Below are 20,307 nucleotides of genomic sequence, written 5' to 3' on the forward strand. Positions count from 1 at the left end.
ATTGTCAGAAATAGCTTGCGCTGGGAACAGGGAACATTGCTGCTGCTATTGTTTGGGCCACTTAACAAAGAGGGGCTTAAGCCACAGGCTCTGGCTCCAAATCTTCTTTGCAGGTGTTCAGATCTGAAGTTTCAGTTTGACTCACATTGCAGATAGACTACCTAATTCACATAAGGTTTGGTTTTTAACTCCTAAAAAAAGCAGAACATCAAGATCTTAATTCTGCGCTTATCTACAGCTTTAATGTTTTTTCAGGCAAATCCCATTATTTTCACTCAGTCAAAAATCCTAGAAATAACAATGGAAATCTTTCTTGGATAAGAAATTAGTAAAGTTAGCAAGAACCAATCCCTTATAAAACCTCAAACTGCAACACTTGATTTAAGTGTTCTGGCCCCAAACTTCTGCGTGTTGACCTATGTTCACTCAAGTAGTTCTTCAAGTAAGTTACTTTTGCTTGTCTTTCAAAAGTATGATATGTACTTCCCAGGGTCATCAAACTGTTCTGCCCTTAGGATCCTCTTTCCTTACTATATGCAATAATATTTTTGTTTGAGACATCAAACAGGAAGAAAACTGGATTCTGCTCTAATTTATACCAGTGAGAATCCTAAGGCAGAGGATCTCAAATGTACTCCAGGATACAGAAAATATTTTGCTAAAGTGGTTTAATGAAACTGTTATACAAACTTTCTGAAATGAAACCCACAAAGTATTATTTAATAGCAGGTTTTAAGTGTCCACTGAGATAGCGAAAGGAACTTATGAGTAATAGAGGATGCATATGTAATAAAAAATGCCCTGAGGACTTGCTAGGCTGACGCTTCCTCTGCAGGATGATTCAAGGAAAGACAGAGAATGAACCTGTTTGTAGCACAGGGAAGAGAAACTTTTTTGTTTCAGGGACTGCAGCCACAGAAGAGGTCACCTGCCCCTTAACATCACCAGACAAACCGATTTACTACTCCCCAAAGACTCGTTTGTCTTTGTCACAAAATTAAGAGCTTCTGCCTAAAACCAGCAAGCTTTGCAAAGTGGTTTCCTGTACCATAATCTCCAGATCATTGTAAGTGTGAGGAAGAGCTGTTCTGGGGACTGCCGGTGCTGTCTGCAGACAGTGTCACCACTGACTGATGCCGGTATCGAGGCAGTGGGGGTTGTGCAGCTCAGACCTCGCAGGATTCCTGCCGGGCCAGGAAACCAGCATAAAACACCATGTTTTCTTTCTTCTTCTTCAGTGGAAATGCACGTCCACACCTGAGGAAGCCAACAAAGTGCTGTACGAGAGCGGCCGAAGCACTCTGGCTGCCCTTGGTGGGCTCCGAGGCTCGGTCACGGCTCTCCTGGTACCCTCCCTGCCGTGAGCGCCGAGGCGTCGCCGTGCCCCCGCTGTTCGCGTGCAGAGCTCCCATTGACATCACCGGGGACTTCCGCCATGGGCCAGAGGGCAATCGATGGCCCCGAGTGCTCCAAATGTCTTCCTGCTTTTGATTAAAAGAAATACGCATCATGTTTCCTAGCACAGTTTTGTTTTCATAATGAGCATGGAGGCTTTTCCTGGTTCCCTTTGATTTTATTTTCCTTCCATCGTAAAGGCCCTAACGGGATACTCTCGGTGCCTCAAGATCAGGATCTGGTGCAGGCTTTACCAGCCTGGATCAGGCAAAACTGAACACACAGCAGCGCCAGGGCAGCCTACGCCACCTTGGCAGGGTTTGCCCACAACATGGAATTCTTCTGTCCCTCAAGCAATAGCTCTCCTTGCCTTTTCTTTTCCTCTTTCCTTCCCATCACAACCCCTGCTACTGCCATTAGCTCCCACTACATTTGCACTAAATTTCTTCCTGAGGGGAGGTAAATGAACCTTCCCCAGAGAGCTGGTTGGCAGCACATCTGGTGTGACTTAATTTCCCACGAGCAGTCTTTTGAGCCAGCTTCACCCAATTCTATGTTCAGAAAGCTCTAGATGAGAAAGGAGCATCACAGACTGACCTATTTTGAAGACCACATGCAGGTCACACATTCAACTTCATTGGGATTTGGAATGGAAGATCTAAGGGGTTGACCTTGTTTTTATGAATTATTGATTTGGGTTGTTGGTTTATTTTTGTTGGGTTTTTTTTCTTCAGAGCTGCCTGTGAGGTTAGAAAAATGAAAGCCAGATAGCCAGAATACTTACGTATGTTAAAGGTTACTTTAGAAATCAGTTTAGTATATTTTTAAATTATACCTAGAATGAATGACTGTGTGCTGGGCTGACTGTGTTCCTTACAATATCTCTCAGTTACAATCAACATGAAACCACAAAGAGCGCTCATGAAATCACAAAATCCATGAAGGCCATTTGCTATATTGTTAAAGAGAATAAATAGCAGCTTTGTTGCTAAGCAGGTTGGCAGCCAGATAAAAACGTGATAAGAGACTTAGCACGAGCAATATTATGTCTGGTATCAGTAACTTGTCTAGGCTATTTATGGGGTTTGCACAAACAACTAAATTAGCCAACACTGAAATGCCAAATTCAGAAACAGTGGAGAGGGTTTTTCTTTCCACAAGCTTCAGCTACTGTTCTTGGGTATGTTTTGTTTTTAATAATCTGAGCTATGTAAGTCAGAGGACTTAACACATACATTTGCAAGAAGAAAAGTCTCTGCAGGAAAATCTAAGCTCCTTGAAATCTCTAAAAGCTTATCCTCTGAAGTTTTTCCAAAATACCTGCTTACAGTTGGCTCATCCTTAAGATTCTTTTCAGGCTAAAATAGGTGAAATGTTTTCATGACAGTCATATTCCCTCATGCATGTGAAAAGGATTGCAGTCTTTAGTAAAGAACAGACATGCAGACTTCATTGAAGTTCATGGGCCAATTGCCACATTCCCTTTCCACTGAAGGGATTAAACCTCCTTAACTTCATTTATCCCAGATAAATTATTGGGGCTGTTTAGGAGTTATTCCAAAAGAATCTTGCACACCGAGAGTCATTCCAGCCTCCCTTGCACATCTACAATACAGACATTTCTTACTGAGCTAGGAGCCAAACCACTGGTGCTGTCCCTGGTGAGAAAAAGGGGATTCTGCAATGGGACTCATCTGACCCGTTTTAGACATCTGCTTTACCATGAGATGAATCATGCCCTAGGAAATGTGTCTGTGGAACCGGCACATATGCCTAATTTCCTTAAAGAAAAAAAATCTCATTTTGTATGTCTTATTCTAGAAGAAAGGTTGTTCCACTCGTGCCTCTTGTAAACCTCTAAAATAACACTCTTCAAATACAAAGTATGTCTAAACCTTGAAAGAAAACCTGAAAAAGTATTCCCCATCTTTTTTATTTTTCTTTCTTTTACCTGGACTTCTATGATAATTAATTTATATCTAGAGCACACTCTGTCACAAAGAATTTCTAATACAATTGTACAAAAATTTTGAGGCAAGACTGGTTTGTTTTACTTTGAGACTAGTTACACTATGCTATGGTCAACACAGGACCATGACACAAATAAGACACAGTAAAAAATCTTCAGGAAAAATAGTCATATTAGCCAGGAAATCCACGACAGAGCTATGACTATGTTCAGCAAGCAATCCCTAGAAAGCCTAACGGATACTAGGAATGTTCTTTCAGATGTATCCCTCCGTTGTGGTGGCTCCCCCTGGAAAGGTGCTTGTTTCAGTAGGAGCTGTGAGCCTTGGTGAGGGAGCAGGACCATGGAAGGGTCGGTGCCGAGCGCTGGATGCTGCCAAAGTGTCGGCACATACTCCGCTCCTCACGGTGTCCTATGATACGGAGCCCGTGTACACGCAATGACAAAAGCGCGGCAATTATAGGCCATTGACGTCAGCAAGTCCTAGAGGTCTCTGTTTTGTAACAGGAACCTCATTAGAAACTAAAAATGTGTCCGCATACTTGATACAGCTGCAACATAGTTTAATTCCAACGAGTTTCCTCTTCATAACAGAAGCGCTATCATAATGTTGACTCCGATGGTGTAAGCCAAAACCGTACTGCTCATATGTTAAAACTGTGCCAAAAGCAAAGACAAAAAAAGGCATGGAGAGGAAGAGTTTCCCAGGCCTGAGCAGGTTCTTTTATCAGTGTGTTATTTGTAAATAATAAGAAAAAAAAGAAGAATAAGAAAATGCTCCCTTTCTGTTAGCTCTCAGGGCGTTATGTCTTACTGCTTCTTTTACACATTGAATTATTTTGACTTTGATGCTTCTGATTTAAAGAGATCCTTTTGCAGGACTCTTTGGATACCCTCCATGTTCTGCAACAATAGTATCTTTAGGATTACAGGAGTCAATCCATTCAAGCTAAATCTTAAATAAATGCATGTCAGTTCTGGGTCTGGATCCAGCCATCTGTCAGCAGGAGGACCTCCCAGGGAGGTGCCCAGGAAGTTCTAAAACACTCAGAATCTACAGCATAGAACTACAGTGTTTGAAAATGAGCTCAGAATCCCAGATGTTTTGGGGTTTCAAAGGCTTACATTTTGAACAATTCCCTAATGATAAAGCCCTTCCTTTTGGACTGCTGAGCCCAAGACATGCATCAAACCAAATACATACAGCTAGTGGGCACGTTCAACATTCTAGGCATTGGTGAGCACAAGTACTCTCAGGACCTGCGCCTTTAATTACACAGATCTGATTTGCTTCACCTGGCTTAAAGCCTCTCTAAGCTTGTTCTCCAGATTTCTTGAAAAGTAGGTGATGAACAGTACATACCAGAAGGTTCTTTTATTCTCTGTTAAGTATAGAAAGAGAATAGATATCTAATACAGCCTAGACGTCTGATTTTAAAACATGTCTCATTCTGCAAGGAAAAGTAAGTGACCAGAAGACACACCACTGGATTATGAGGCAAAACAAGGAGAGGGAGAACACTGACTAGGAAATGGGCTACTGCCTCAGAGCCAAATAGTTTTACTTTGAGAAGAATTCTGTTCTCTGTTGCAGAAGAATTAAGATTTTACTCTTGTATATTACTTGCCAAAAGTGGTCTTCATCACAGAAAATAGCAACACTTCAACTTGAATCACAGTTTGCTTAAATTAACGCAAAAATCTAACTCTAATGTATCAATGTAATTGAACTTACAAGCCTTTTCTCATTCATACCATGGGAGCAATTGTTCAAAGGCAAGAAATTATGAGAGTAGAGAATTAAGAATACTACACATTTTTTGAAGACAGTGCATGAGCTCCAGCATTTGAAAAGTGCCTTGAAGGTACTGGGACAAAGCAGACAGAAAGAAAAGCCCTTAGTACTGTCCCCAGGGAAATTTACATAGGATTCAGAACAGCCTGCTGATAATTTGGTGTTTCTTAAATGTCTTTATTCCATCATTATCTCTTTTCAAGCAGAAAATTCCCCATGCCTCACTGCAATGTATGCAGTGAGTGTTCATTGCAAATCTTTCCTTTTTACTGTTAGGCTGCATTTTCCCTTACAAAACAAAGCTCTGAGCAGTTCTGGGTCCAAGACAGTGGAAATTGGCAAAGAGGCTTTGCTTCATTTCAGATTTTTCCCATGGCTCGTGGGGAAAGTCAGGTCATCAGTTTTCTTGAGGCAAAGATGAAGACTCTTAAGAGAATTAATGTCCCTTGCTTAATGTCTCAATTCCTGAGCTGTGTGGGGTCAAGAGTTGTGGAGACACTCTGTGCACTCGCTCCCCTCTGCAACTCAGTAGTGACCTCTCCAGCTGAAAGAAGGGTGGTGTCAGGACTAGCTCCTCCAAGGCAAGTCACCAGCCTGCCTCTCCTTCACCCCTAAAGGCAGGACTTCAGAAATGCTTCAAGTCATCCTGGGGCCTGTGGGACTTGCAGTCTCCTTCTCATTGCCTTGTGTCTTGTTTTTCTCTCTACCAGATCATTTTCTGCCAGAGCATACATGCATCACTGAACCAAAGGACTTACTGGGTTTATTGTGGTCTGGTCTTCGGGCTTTTTTTTTTTTATATCCAATTCATAATCAGTATCACTCCAATTACGGAAACGAAGAACATTTTTAAAACAATAAGTGATGACTTCCTGTACAAACAATATCAACTTTCCTGATTCGGATTCTGTGTTTGTAAATAGCAACTATTTGTTCTCATCTGCAGCATGCTAAGACATGGGAAACAGGCACCTTGGTGATCCACATGGAGCTAATATGGGAAATGGACTGACACAACGTCCTGTCACAGGAAACAATACAAGACTAGGAGGGACCCAAATTTCACAAATGTTTATTTCCTAAACAGCCACAAATTAATGCAAAGTAAAACTAAAATCAAGAGAGAGAGTCTTCACAGAGGATTTTGTTACCCACATCTCAACCCCACTTGAGCGAGATAATTAAATTTCATGCATGTTTACAGAAAGAGTGACTCATAGTAAGAGACAGGTAGAAAAGAGATGGGGATAATGAGACAGCATAGAGAAAGAAAATACTTTTTCTAATGCACACTTATCAGAAAGGGTGAGTTTTGGTACTCAGTATCTTGTTTCTTTCTAACTTACTCAAGAATTCTTCCTGAAACTGCAAAGTCTTGGAAGACTAATGGACCTTTCTCCACCTTAGGGCAGAGTGACACTTCCAACAGGCATTAAATGAGCTGTTACCTTGCAGCCTCCCTCATTATCCATCGTTTTCCCTAAGTTTCAGGTGTGCTTCCTGGGACACAATTAACACTTCAATCTTAAGAAATTGGTTTTCAATCAAAATGATAGCCAAATTCAGAAAATTAACATGCCAGAGAGGTCTAAGGTTGATACAGGTTTGTTCCTTAAACGTTTTATTTCTTTTTTGGCAATGAAGGTAGGAGGTGTTCTAAAATCTAGCCACTTCTTCAACAGTGACATCAAGATTTGTGACTGAATGTCCTTGAAAAACCAACAAAACCAAGACACTCAGACAGCCTTCTTTAAATAATTAGCAGGGATGGAAGGACAGGGGTTGGCATGGGACTGTCCTAAAACAATTTCCACAATGGTACGTTTCTTTTCTATCACCATGGGAATTCTGCAGATAGCCTTGGTTGACAATCATCTGAGTGAAGGTGCCTTCTAAATGCAGGGAAGCACTTACAAGTTGGGAAGCAGTGAAGAGTTAGAAGACTGGTTGTGTACCTCATTTGTAAAAATTCAGGATCCAGAAAAATTAACTCTTCAAACAGGTAAGGGACCAAGAGAATGCAAAGGCACCCCTTGTATGGAAAAGTCAGTTTAGCAGAGAGGTCCTTCTCATGTGGTGAATGGAGAGGAATTGTAGATAGGTCCCAGGGATGATATCCAAGGTGGGAGGTTCAAGAAGGTCCCGTGATGGGAAACTTGCAAAAGGCATCCAAGGAAATTGTACATTTCCCTAGGCTGCAGGCTGTTGATCACTAAATGGATATCCTATTTTGGCTATTCTTCCATGGATGCATCTTGTGTTGGATTTACAGAGAATTATATGAAAAGAACTGGGTGATGAAAACACTCTGCAGCCTATTTCAGATGAAGGAAAGTAGGATGAAAAGCATGAACAGCCAATAGTGCTCAGTAAAGCGACACACAGTAATGGGGAGAGCTATCTTATTTTCTATCAGTGTAGTGAGAGCTCCACTTCATTCTGCTTTTTCACAGTGCCAGTCTCACTCTCCATATCACAAAATGAAAACAAAGGCTAATTCACTCTGATGTAAACTCATTAGATGCAGCAGACCCAGAATTTGGAAAACTTCCAGCTGCACGTTCTCTGTAACAAGGGCTTTCAAAACCTGTGAGTCCTGAAATACTACAGTAATCTATTAATATTACTCTGTAAAAATAAGGAAAAACTAAAGTGTTAATTAAATCCCTAAAGTGTCTAAAATTTTTTCTTTTATTGTTATGTCTATTGAATTCAACTCTTCTCAGAAGTGTCTGATTAATACCCTGGAAGGAAGCAGGATCAGAAAGAAATTTCTTTTATAGTCTAACTGACCCAATTCCAGCACTTCCCATACATTACACAATACTTGTTTGCTGAACACAACTCTGTGTTTAATTTGATTCCATTTATTCTAGATTTTTTCAATCTGTGTGACATGGATTACAAAGGTTATTTTAAAATGACTTCATATGCAAATAGAAATTTTCTGCAGCATGAGGCAAGTCAGTGGTCTGACAGACAGCTTTAGCATCCTTCAGCAGCCTAGAAATCACATCACATCACATAGGATACAGTTTCTGATACCTATTTCACACATTCACTTGTAGTCTACTTCCATCTGGACTTCTGTTTTCTCTAGGCAAATGGTTGCATTGGGTCTTTTTCTTGCTTCATTTTTTTTTCTAACTGATAAAGAATTACCATTTGTATTTGCAAGTTCTGAGAAAGAAGATTTCATACATTAATTGGCAAATTAACATTATGCAAGGCCGAAAATGTCATTCAAAACTCAGCCCCAGCTGAACTGCCTTACTTTTCCACTTTGCTGTATTGCAGAGCAAGTACAAGGAAGTGTTAAAAAAACTGAATCTTACCGTTAATAAATACATAGACTGTAGATTCCTTCTTCTTTTTTGCTGGACTTGTGGGGTATTTGCAACTATAATTTCCAGTGTCACTTGCTTGAGTTCTGCTCAAGGTCAGACTGCTGCAGGACTGCTTCCCATTCCTCCCACAGGCATATTTAATTACTTTCAGCCTTTTGCTATCCTTGCTAAGAGTTTCAGGCAAAGACCATGAATGAACCATTTCCCCCCTGCAAACACAGATAAGGAAGCAGAAACAATTATGCTGGGCTGCAATTATATAGCTCCAGTTCCCAAGCTTTCTTTTTTATTATATCAGGCTATTTATGGGGTTCTCTTTTATCTTGTTTTCCAAAAACAACAACAGAAACAACAAAGAACTATTAAACAATTGCCATTGAAGTTCACTCCCCACCTTTCCCCACAACACAAGGTTTAATTTTTTTTCTAATTTCAGTTACAAAAAAAAGAAAGTGTCAGGTGTATGAAGTCCCTGCCAAATTATCATAATCCAACTCAGTTGGTTACCTGCAGGTGAGATTTAAAGTCTGGCCGGCTTGAACAACATGCTGTATGCCATTTATACTCAGCTCAGGAACTTTTAGTTTTGATCCTGAACTAGATCCTAGAAAAACAAAGAAAAAAAACAAAACATTAACAAAGTCAAATAATTCTGCTTCCAGTCCACTCACATTTATGCTGTTATACTGGAAAGGAAAAGAAAAGAAAACCATGCCTCTCTCATCACACATACTCTCTTCCTTTGAGCAAACTCCTGTAGCCCTGACTCAGGACCCATATAACCTTCCAGCAGCATTACTCAGGAAAGAAATAGAATTGAAAGCCATCAGTCAATGACCTTGCTCTCAAGTTTTTCACTGAGCACATAATGAAGAAACTTGAGGACCTCATGGATCCACATCTAACCAAGGAAGTGTGCCCCCAGCACCACCGGCTGCATTTCCTCAGGAAACACAGCCATGGCAGCCCCTTCAATGGGAAGGGTAAATTCAGCCACTCCCATGGCAAGAGCCACGTACTGACTCCTAAGATACCAAAATCCCACTCCAACAACTTGCTGCAAAGCTGAAACTGATGTGGAAGGAGTGAAATGCATTAAGGCTCTTCCCTTTCTGGCTGAAGGTCACAGCACTCTTACTTATGGTCCCTCACCAGCTGCAGGCTTCCTGTCAACAAAGTAGCATCAAAAGGTAGACCTTTACAGTAAATTTTGAGAACAAGATCAAGACACCTTCCAGATGAGATTTGCTACTTATTTGAGAAAGCAAGCATGTTGTTGTGGCAGACCATCCTGGCATAAGTGAAAGCCTTGGTGTCAGTATAACACGAGCTGGCTTAGGACAGTTGAAAACATCCAGGTGGGCTTTGTGAGGTCTACATGGAGGCATTTTTAAGAAAACCCATGGTCAGAAAACCAGAAGAGCATGAGATCGTCCCTCTCATCAAGTCAGGAGGTGCTGGCTGGAAAGACATAATGATTTATCTTTGCCCCATAAGAGGCTGTGGCCACAAAAGCTTTCATGGCAAGCTGACAGAAGAACATGCCTTAGGGAAGAGACAGGGCTTGATCCATCCCACTGCCCTTGCACTGACAGCAAAATGTTCCAGAAGCTGGGAACACAATGTAAAAATATTTCAAAACAGTTAAAAGTTGAAAATCAGTTGTAGTCTAATTGGAACTCAAGTGTAATTTGTAAATATTTCATTGTTGAGAGAGAGCAAGAGTAACTACCCCAAACCACTTTATTCCAAGAGAAACTATTACCTTGTCAAAATATGGAAGAAACCCCATCTCATAGTAAAGGATAATGCAGGTTTTTCTCCTAGAATTCAGTCAAGTACAGTTTTAGCTTAGCTATTTTAAGTCCTTCCAAGAGGTCCCTGCACAGCCAAGTATGAACAGCTGTATGCACCAAACATAGTAGAAACACATGGGGCTACATATCGCCAAATGGAAAAGCCTCCTGCTTTTGTTGACTAGAGAAGGAACTTTTGGACACCAGTTCTGCTGAGACTGGTGACTAAAATTTAGATGTATAAACACATCAAAGCCAATGGCTGCTCCAAATTCAGGAGCTTTCTTTTTAGCCCTGGATATCTTACTTAAGATGTGGCTCCAGTAGTTTTTGATATATTCCATCATCTGTGACAATTCAAAACAAGATTTAAAGGGTACACTTGAATATAGACATAAATAAAATTATAGCTCACTTGCACAAGCTGCAAGCAAGGGCATAACAACTTTTCAGAATAAAGAGATCTTCTGGACTGCACCTCAAATAACACAATAGATTTGAATGGTGAGACTGTACATATACACTGACTTCCTCTGTGATTTGTCTAGACAATCATATTTCTAACTAGAAATTAATATATTCTGGCAGCTGGTAAGAGGGGAAAAAAATGGTGTAGCAAATCTCTGAAGAAGTAATTGTTATGTGACATGCATTGCAAACATACACTTCTCATGGCTGCCCTTTAGGAATCTCAACTCTGAAGAGCTGGTTCCCCCAAAGTGTGCTCTGTGCTTTTATGGGATAGTCTCCCATAGATGCTTACAGTCTATGAGTCTTCTCATTCACCATTCTGCAACAATGCCTCTGAGGCTAATCACTGAGAAATTGAGATAAGATGTTACAACAGCCTAGGCAGCTGCTTGGAGAGCAACCCAGGCACTCTGGTTGAGAGGGTTTGTCAACATCCTCTAGCTAAACAATCTGATGGTTTTGTGAAACTCCCACATTCTCTCATTTCATTTGCATTCCTCTTGTCATCCCAGAATTGAAGGGTCAGATGCTCTCCCAAGAAGGCAGAGTTTATATCCAGCTTTATGAATCTTGGTTTTTACTTCGGGGAAAAGTTGACCTCAGGCTTCCCTGAACTGCTCCTTATTTGAGGCTCTGGAAAAGCTGAAAGCATGCAACAGTGTTTACAAGCAGTTCAATATGTATGAAAAAACCATCAGTGTTGGTCTGCCAGAGGAAATCATTGGGATCGAAGCCCAGTTGCTAGAGCTGCAACACTCAACCTAGTTGCTAGAGAGCAACATGTAGGTTGCTTCCTGTGTAAAACTGGTGAGAAAGTGGAAAAATCCATGTGAGTGACAGGTGTTGACAGCAAGACAGGAGAGTGAGTCTGCAGTGCCTGGTCATGCCTGCTCTTCTGAGCGCTTGGCTTTGCTAGGCACTGGCACTGCACCATGGCCAGCAGCAAAGCCAGTCCTGCAGCACTTTGTCCACGTCTGACCCGTGCTGAGACCAGGAGATCAGCCCTGGGAATGGGGGCTGCTGCTGTTTTCAAAGTCTGCCAGAGGTGAGGAGCAAGAAACCATCATAAACGTTACAAGATTTTTTTCTTCCGAACTTTACAATATAAGCAAAGACATGAAAACTGTAAGATCTAACTTATTTGAAGCATATGAAACAAGTCAGCCTGGAAGCCTGTAGGTCAGATCTGCCTCAGAGTTACTAAAATCAAAGAAAAAACATAACAAAGCCACCCACCTTTTTACCCCATCTTGTAGGCAAAAAAGAAACCCAAATATACTGGACACATACTCAAGCTTTTGCCCTTTTACACATTTTACCTATGTCTAAAAGACAGCACAGTATTTATAAATATTGTGTGTGAGATCTTAAGGAGTGCTTAGTGCTTGTCTAACTCTGCTCCCATTGACACAAGCCAGCATTTCATCATTGATTTCAAGTACATTTTAGACACTTAACTCCAGTAGTTAATTGTATTCACATTCAAGACGTAATGTCAGTGGATTTGGGAAGAGATACAAGCCTGGTTATATATTCATTTATTTAGTTTTTCGCTGACAAAAAAGCTGAGGTCTTATTTCAAGCCAATATTGTTGCTTTTACAAGTATGGGACACAATGCTTTTACCAGCAAGATGCTATGTCTCAAAGAAAAATAGCTTTATTTGACATCCTATCTATTCATGGGTCATTAGCTTCCTTACGTTTTTAAATGCTTCAAAACCAAAGCAGAGTACAAATGCAATAGAGTTTGACGTGTTTACCAGGAAAGAAAAAGGAAGGAGAATAGCAGGGAAATTCCTACTGTCAATATTTAGAAGCAGATTATGCCTTCTATGTACCTTCTGTGGGCATTTTACTTGACACTGTCTTTTCTGAAGGGTCATGGCTCAACAGGACACATTCACTTATCATTGTGCCTGTCACTAAGCGACCATCAGCAGCCTACCCTCACACTGACCTACATTGAGGGGTGCAGCTCCTTTTCATGTGACAACAAGAGAACTAATTAATCCTGATAACTGAGGAATCTCCTCCCATGGGGAAAGGGTGGTTTTTTCGGACGCATTTTATTTGTTATGGAAGGCTTATTAGATGCATGTGAATGTCAGTCCATGGGGTTCCTTAATTAATGAACAAATGTTAATTTAGATTGCAAAAGTTAGCCATTCTAAGTAAAGTAATGGGAGGGCAAATATTTTTTTTATAAAAGCAGAGAGCAATCCGTGATTTTCAAGGGGAAAAAATATAGGAAGTTTTCTTCCATTAACTTCTGTGCCCACAAAAAAAGCTGATCCTCTTCTGAATTAAGTAAATAAAAATATGAATTTTCTGATAGCCAAAAACCCCTCTGATCACAAGTCATGAAAAAAAGATAAAATAAATGAACATGCATGTATTTTTCCAATATGATATGTGTTCAGCTCTATAGACAAATGAGTAACCATGCACGCATGATGAACCTTTCACTGATTTCTGCTAAATCCTGGATTCTCTTAAAAATGATAGATTGGCTGAACTCAAAATTGGGACCATGGTCTGGGTTATTATTCCCATTGCAATTTTCCCAGTTTCTACTTTTAAATTTCTTTTCATACATAGAGAATTTCTGCTACCTTTGACTGAAGAAAGGAAATCCAAAAGCTAGCTTTAAGACTAAGCTTAAAAAATTACAATATTAGAAGTTACTATAAACTTCCTTGAAGTTAACCAGTTTGATGACTTTCTAACATCTTTTCCATATTTTGGGGCTGTGACTGTCTTCCAGCACTCCTGTTATCCTCAACATGTTGACTAATCTTTTTTTCACCTGCACAATGAGAGGTGAAGGAGATTCATCAGTTTATCTTTGCAACTTCAGTGTGTACAAAGAATCTGACCTCCTGGGTTTAAAGTGCCATCTGTGGGCAATGAAGTTATCCATCATGAAGTAATTGTTTCAGTCACTGTTGGATTTGCACATGTTTTACCCCTTGTGAAACATAACTGAGCCTTTGAGGGTTTTACCATCAAATATCATTTCCTCCTGATTCAATCATTCAGCAAAAATGTACTTTGGAGAGGACACTCCTGTGCTGGAAAGAGAGGGCAGGTTATTTCCTAACAGGGTCTCCACCTCTCTGTGGTGCTTAAAACATTGGTCATTCAGTTCAGATGTAGTCCAGGACTTTTGTTTCTGGGCACTTCCCTATGAGTCATTCCACTGAAGGGAATGGGAATGTCCACATGTGTACAACTAAAAAGCAATTGCAGAATCCAGACAAAATGCAAAAGAACACAACAGTACCCAGTGGGTTGACCTTCAGTGTGTCTCCAGCGAAAATGAGCTGACTCTGCCTTGCAGCAGCACCTTAACCAGAACATGGCCACTAGCTTACCTCAAATGCAGTATGTGGCTTTACACCATTCCGTAAGGAAATCTGGGATATCAGTAGTTTTCTTTATTTCAGAGCTATTCTTGACAAGCTATTGTATCACCATTTCTTTAAAAGGTTCTTTAATCCATTCTGTAAGTAAATATAACTAATTTTTTGGTCAAACAGTTGTACCTATCCATCATAACTGCAATTACATTATTACACCAATTCCCTCTATTAAAGGAGAAAAAAGTCTATATATAGAGAAGAAAAACTCATGGTGAATTCTTAAAAGATACTTAAAGTTTCAATTTACATCTGACGATATGAAGAAGTCTGGACCAACAGGTCCTTCTAGATTAATCAACACTGAGTCTCTCTTCAGCATTAATACTTGCATTTATAAAGGCAGGGGAACTTTTAGGGAGAGTTGTCTTAAAACTTGTGTGGTGAATGGAAAAGAAAATTTTGTTTTCCTGTTCGATGTGTAACTGTCTGGCCTGGTCCTGCTGCAGAGCTAGGGGGAGAAGGGAGCACCCTGGATAATGAAGCTTTCTGCTTCTGTGAGTGCTGGTGGCTAGGATGAGCTGCTGCTGAAAGGAGACACTCTTCTATCCCCACAGCATCAATAGCCCTCATCTCATCTGTCACCTGAGTTTCTGATGCCCAGCTACAGGCAAAGAAGGCAGCACAGACTGCTTTCTTGCTCCCAGGGGTAAAAGCACCCTCTCCATTGCATGCACTTAGAAACAGTCTCCAGTAAAGACCTACAGTGCCAAAGCATGGGCCACCCTGAGACTGAAACTGGTATCTCCAGGTCTTTCAGATGTCATCTAAGTCCCCATTCTAAAGGAAACCTCACAGCTACCTAATTTCACAGCATTTCTCTGAAATAATTGCAAATTTCATACCTGAAGCCTGCAGAAGAGAAACTAGGGCAGCTTAACTTCGAGAGAGCAAGGAGTTGTGACTTTGTCCCAGGCTGCCATTGACAATGGTCCAGATGAGCAAACTCATGATCTGAAGCAGCAAATGTAACCATTATTTCTATTGAAGCAGAAATCTGCAGGCCAATTAAGAGCCATGGGGATTTACAAGTGTTAATAGACACAGGTCCCTGGACTCAGAGGTAGTTTTGTGCTTGTTTCCTGTTGGCTCCCATGCAAAGAGAAGCCCCATGTGTGCTGGTTCACAGCTGGCAGACGGAAACACCCTCAGGGTACGAGCAACAGCTCAAGCTGTGTCACCCCTTAACAGAGCCATCACTTGCACGTATCCCTGTGGTGTCTGAAACTTTCTTCTCTTTTGCATTCAAGGCCAAGAAAACTATTGAATATTACTTACTTATTAAGTATACATAGAGGCACAAAAATTACCAGCTCACTGGTTCATCCCTTTCAGGTCCAAAAGAGACATTCCATTCACCTAGTCTGATGTTTTGCAGCTCATGCCAAGTGATTTCTGGATCAAATGCTTACATTTGATCAATCTCAATTACAATGTAAGAATTTAAAGTACTATTAGGACATAACAGCCAGCCAAAAAAAAAAAAAAAAAAAAAAGATAGGATAATGGATGGCAAAGCTAGACTGCCTTATGATACAAACCATAGTAAAGTCTGAACAGCATAAGGTTGGTAACAGTATATTAAATGATTTCTGGGCAGACTAAAAGCCTTGATCATGATTCCATGCTGTGAAACTAAAATCAGTCAGTAGGGAAAATAGATGTGCAACAGCCCAAAACAGGCCTTCATGGGCATAGAAAGGTAAAAGGTATTTGAACAAGTGCATCCCTTCCTTTCTAGTTCTAGATCTCAGAGCAAGCTATAATTTATTTTCTCTTTATGCATTTGCTGTTCCTAGATGACTATACACACTGATGTAAGATCAAATGTTATAGAGCCAAAGCTTAAAATAATGTAATAGTTCTGTTCTTCATTAACACTTGTGAGCATTCCACACTGTCATGCCAATATGGGCAATAGCTGCAAACATAAACAAATAAATATTTCCCCAACAACTGCCAAACATTTTGCCAGCACTTGCCCTAGTTAGATCAGGTTGCTTTTATAGAAGTTTGTGGTGAAGTCTTTCTAGCAAAGAGCAGGGAGGGGTTGTTAATTAAAAGATTTAGATGTAGAAATTAAACAAACTGAAACCTCAGACAGTTATTTGACATAAATTTCATGCCAGTTACTACCAATTGAAATTATTGACATTTCCCATCATACCTGGGCAACCAAGGCCATGCAGTTCCATGTTTTGTGCCCCACAAGACCCACTTGAAGGCACTTGCTTCACCAGCTCATCAGAAGTTTGTACCTTGTTTGCCCTACTCTCAGTAGGTAACTTCCATGCATGAGCATAGGCACTTGAAAAAATGCCAATGAAAAATAAATTTCAGTATTTAACAGCCAAAGATCTGAGAGAAAAATAATCTTGGTTTTCTGTTGTATCCATCAAGTTTTAATATTTATAGAAATATAGGATCTGAAATGAGCATCTTGGCCACTATCTAGCCTGATGAAGGTGCTCATTTCATCAGCTATATAAGGAGGACATTTTTACAGAGAAGAAATAATACCAGCCACAACTACAAACTTTTTCTTTCCCACTGAGCACATGGAATTGAAAATGGATATCCAAATGCACAGCCTGCCACCTCCATTATGAACCCTTGTGTGACCACTTTGGTACACTACACCAGGAAGGCAAAAGACAAACATACATGAGAAGTGTGTTGAGAAAAGAACATACATGTGAAGTGTGTTGAGAAAGAAGAGAAATATCACAGTTGTGCCCACCTTAGTCTGGTCTTTGCTCCAATGGAGTAAATGCTCATATTAAAAACAAAACAGGTCAGCTGAGGCTGGTAGCACCAGAGCTAGCAACACTTTCACAGCCACATTCAGCACAAATCCATGTGGCTCTCATACCCCTCCACCTTGATGTGCCTGTCCTGGCCCCTGCATGGAGATCCTGCTCAGGCCATTCTCATCTGGAGAAATGATTGTGACTCCATCATTTGCCCAGCCAAAGGGATGCCATGTGATCAGCCAGTGGCACTCACCCAGGGGTGTCATTTCATGCCTCCCCACACAATTCAGCCTGTGCTGCTCACACAGTGTAGAGAGCCCCATCCAGACTATGCCTGTGAGTCACCAGATCTACCTACTGACATGTGTCAGCAGCCACAGTGCCTCTGCTCTAATCCCACCATGACAGATCCTAGCACATAATGGCCAGTTCAATATTCTTCCCATTAATAAAAAGAAAAGTTTATCCCATTAATAAGTGAATAGAAAAGTTTCGATATGGTATAAAGAGAAAGCAAGTACACTAAAATTGACACAAAAACAATTTAGAAATCCTAGGCATTTAGGTGTATATTTTCTTGGCCAAACTAAATTTCTTTACCAGTTGGATACTTTAAATTTGTAACAGATTGTCTGTCAGGACAAATGAAGCAATATAATAGGACTGAATTAGAAGACTTTTCATAAAGACAGGCAAACTGCCTCCCTGCCAGTAAGCTACCTGCTCAGCCAGCAGCACAAGCCTGTCAAATTCATCTGGGGCTGTAGTAATCACTAAGCTGTAAGCACAGAAACAGATCAGGAACTGTGTAAAAGAAAATGTAAAGCAAATTTGAAGGAGTTACTCTTTGCTGAAGGTTATTATTTCCATTGTTACAGCTGCACTGTCCTGTAGTGCTCCAAGACAAATAGAAGAGTCAGGAACCAACTTTCCATCCACCCCACTTAAACCTATAAAGCAGAGATATAAGTAAAGCCCCTGGGTTTAAAACAAGAGCAAGTAAATAATACAGGGCAACAATTTAGAACAGAGAGGTGAGAAGAACTGGAACAGTCTGCACAGAGGAATCCCTTGCACTGGCTTAGGAGCAAAACCCACTTTGCTGTTAAATGACAGCTAAAGCACCCAGTCTAAGGAGGCAGATGCACGTGCAGAAATCTTCTGGTAAGATTGCCTATAGTTCAATTACATCGGGAAATGATAATCATTCCTACTCATAAAATAGATTAGGATGACTGTCAATTGCAGCACTGCATGAGACAAAGAAAGGCACCCCAAACACTTTCAGCACAACAGAACAAAAATTCTGTCTTACATAGTTTAATGTGATTTATTTCCACTATGTAATGTCCACTTGCATGAACATAGAAAACAAATAAATTTACTTTCCTTGACCTTCAATCCCATGGTTTCTTATGAAATGCTATTGGATTTTAGATCATATTATCAAAAAAAAAAAAAAATCCCCTCTTAAGAATGTTATCAGATAACTGCTTCCTGCAAGGCTTCGTGAACCTTTCCTGAAGATGAGATGCTGGACACCACTAAAGACATGACAAGAGGTTAAAAAAGCCCTTGTCTGATCCAGGATGGCAACTCTCACGCTTCTGTTAACATTAGTCTATGGTGATCCTGATGAGAGGTTTTTCCATAGAGGAATGACAATGGGAACAAAAGGGGTGAATTCCTTCACTCTGTGTCAAGGAAGAATCCCACAGGAAAGACGCTTAAGTGAGCTATGTGAAATTGTGAAATTCCTCTCATGAAATGCCCTCACACTCATCCCTTTTTGCTCCCCACGCACTAAGCAGGGGGTCTGTTCCCAGAGCACAGGCTTCCTGAGAGAACATCTGAGGAGCAGAGACATCTGCTCACAGGTCCCTGGCTCTCAAGGACCACTGTGCCCTGCCTGCTTCACCCGCTTCCAGCCATAATATGGGAATAATGGCACCACACTGAAATCCTAGAAGCAGTTTCCCTCTAGCCCCTTGCTCATCCTTCAGCTGCTCCAACAGCAAAGAGAACCTTGTTTCAAGGCTGTAACTCCAAAAGAAGGAATACAACTTACAAAGAAGTTGCATTGCACAAGTGCTTAGTGCCACATACCAGTGACTGCTGGAGAAACAGCCCCGCCACCCAGAAAAGTCATGCCAAGAAAAATTGGTGTCAACAGCACCTCACTGAATTGTGCTCTAAATATGCTACAGGGGTGACTTACATTGTAGATATGGATCAACTGTGATTTGAGGGGAAAACAACAGAGAGTAAAACCAGCTCACCATGAACATGAACCTTTTGCTTCAGCATTAACACTAGACAAACCAAAGTCTGAGAAAGATGATTAATGAATCTATGAACTATTGCACAAACATCTATAATGGTCTTAAATACACTGATGCACCACATCAAGCTAAATCATCCTCCTCTTCATCTTTACTCTGGGACATCTCCCCTCACTGTGCCACACAAAAAATACCTCAAATGCAAACATGACTTAATGTAGAAGAAACAGTCATCCACATTCCCTGTCCAAATTTCTCCATACAGCTCAATGGCTCAAGACTTCAGTTTCAGACAAAAGTATCTCTGAAATCTATAGGTTCAAATCTCTTAGCCCTCACTGATGCTTAGTTCCATCATGAGTTCATTCTGCTGGTCACAAAGGCATGATATTATGCCATGCCTGGCTTTGGAGAGAACACTAATGAGTGCATTTTCACTTTTCCAGCTCCTGCTTGCACCATAGCTCTTTCCTATGAGCATCAGGATTTATGCAGTACTGATCTTCAACCACAGGAGAATGAAACTGAACTTCTGTAGCTCAGTAAGAGAAAACTATATGGGCACCTCCCTGACAATCACTGGACCAATTTTAGGATAAGCAGTTCCCCATGATGTATCAAGAAGTCAGACCATTCACAGCTGAGGATGCTTGGGAGAGGTTGTTTTACAACTGCAGGAATACATGCAGTGAGGATGCATCACAAGGGCAAAGAGAGAAGAGCCTGGTTCTGTCTGTGGGTAGAATTCATGCACAAATATATACAGAAATGTTTCTCTACATTCTCACAAATATTGGTAGAAGAGAAAAAAGAGACTGCTGGGGGCAGGGATGAGATCTAAAGATGAAGCATGTCATTGGAGGGAGCAGTTTGCTTCTTGAAGGTCTCACGCCAACAGGAGAGACTTGTCTCCAAGAGCGGAGGTGACTGTGATTGGGCATTTCATGCAAAACCTACTCTTGCAGCACTCTTGCTTTCCATTCCCTCTGGGCCTGCAGCAGGAAGTCCCAAACACTGACTCTGGGGGATCCAAAGGAACAATTTTGCTGCTGAAGTCCCACCACAGCCCCTCTGGACA

General features: G+C 40.8%; 2 protein-coding genes across 2 annotated transcripts in view; one reads left to right on the forward strand and one right to left on the reverse strand.

Moving 5' to 3' along the window:
* The window catches only part of PAN3 (poly(A) specific ribonuclease subunit PAN3), a 550,273-nt gene that overhangs the window by 165,617 nt on the left and 364,349 nt on the right, over positions 1 to 20,307 (forward strand). The gene's annotated exons all lie outside the window — the stretch shown is intronic.
* The window catches only part of FLT1 (fms related receptor tyrosine kinase 1), a 107,734-nt gene that overhangs the window by 83,233 nt on the left and 4,194 nt on the right, over positions 1 to 20,307 (reverse strand). Inside the window, exons 2-3 of the mRNA XM_009102854.4 lie at positions 9,014 to 9,110; positions 8,495 to 8,715 (exon numbers count right to left, since the gene is read on the reverse strand). Of these exons, the coding sequence (XP_009101102.2) occupies positions 8,495 to 8,715; positions 9,014 to 9,110 (318 nt within the window). The remainder of the gene's footprint in view (positions 1 to 8,494; positions 8,716 to 9,013; positions 9,111 to 20,307) is intronic.

The sequence above is a fragment of the Serinus canaria genome, chromosome 1, assembly GCF_022539315.1.
Source record: "Serinus canaria isolate serCan28SL12 chromosome 1, serCan2020, whole genome shotgun sequence".
NCBI classification, from domain to species: domain Eukaryota; kingdom Metazoa; phylum Chordata; class Aves; order Passeriformes; family Fringillidae; genus Serinus; species Serinus canaria.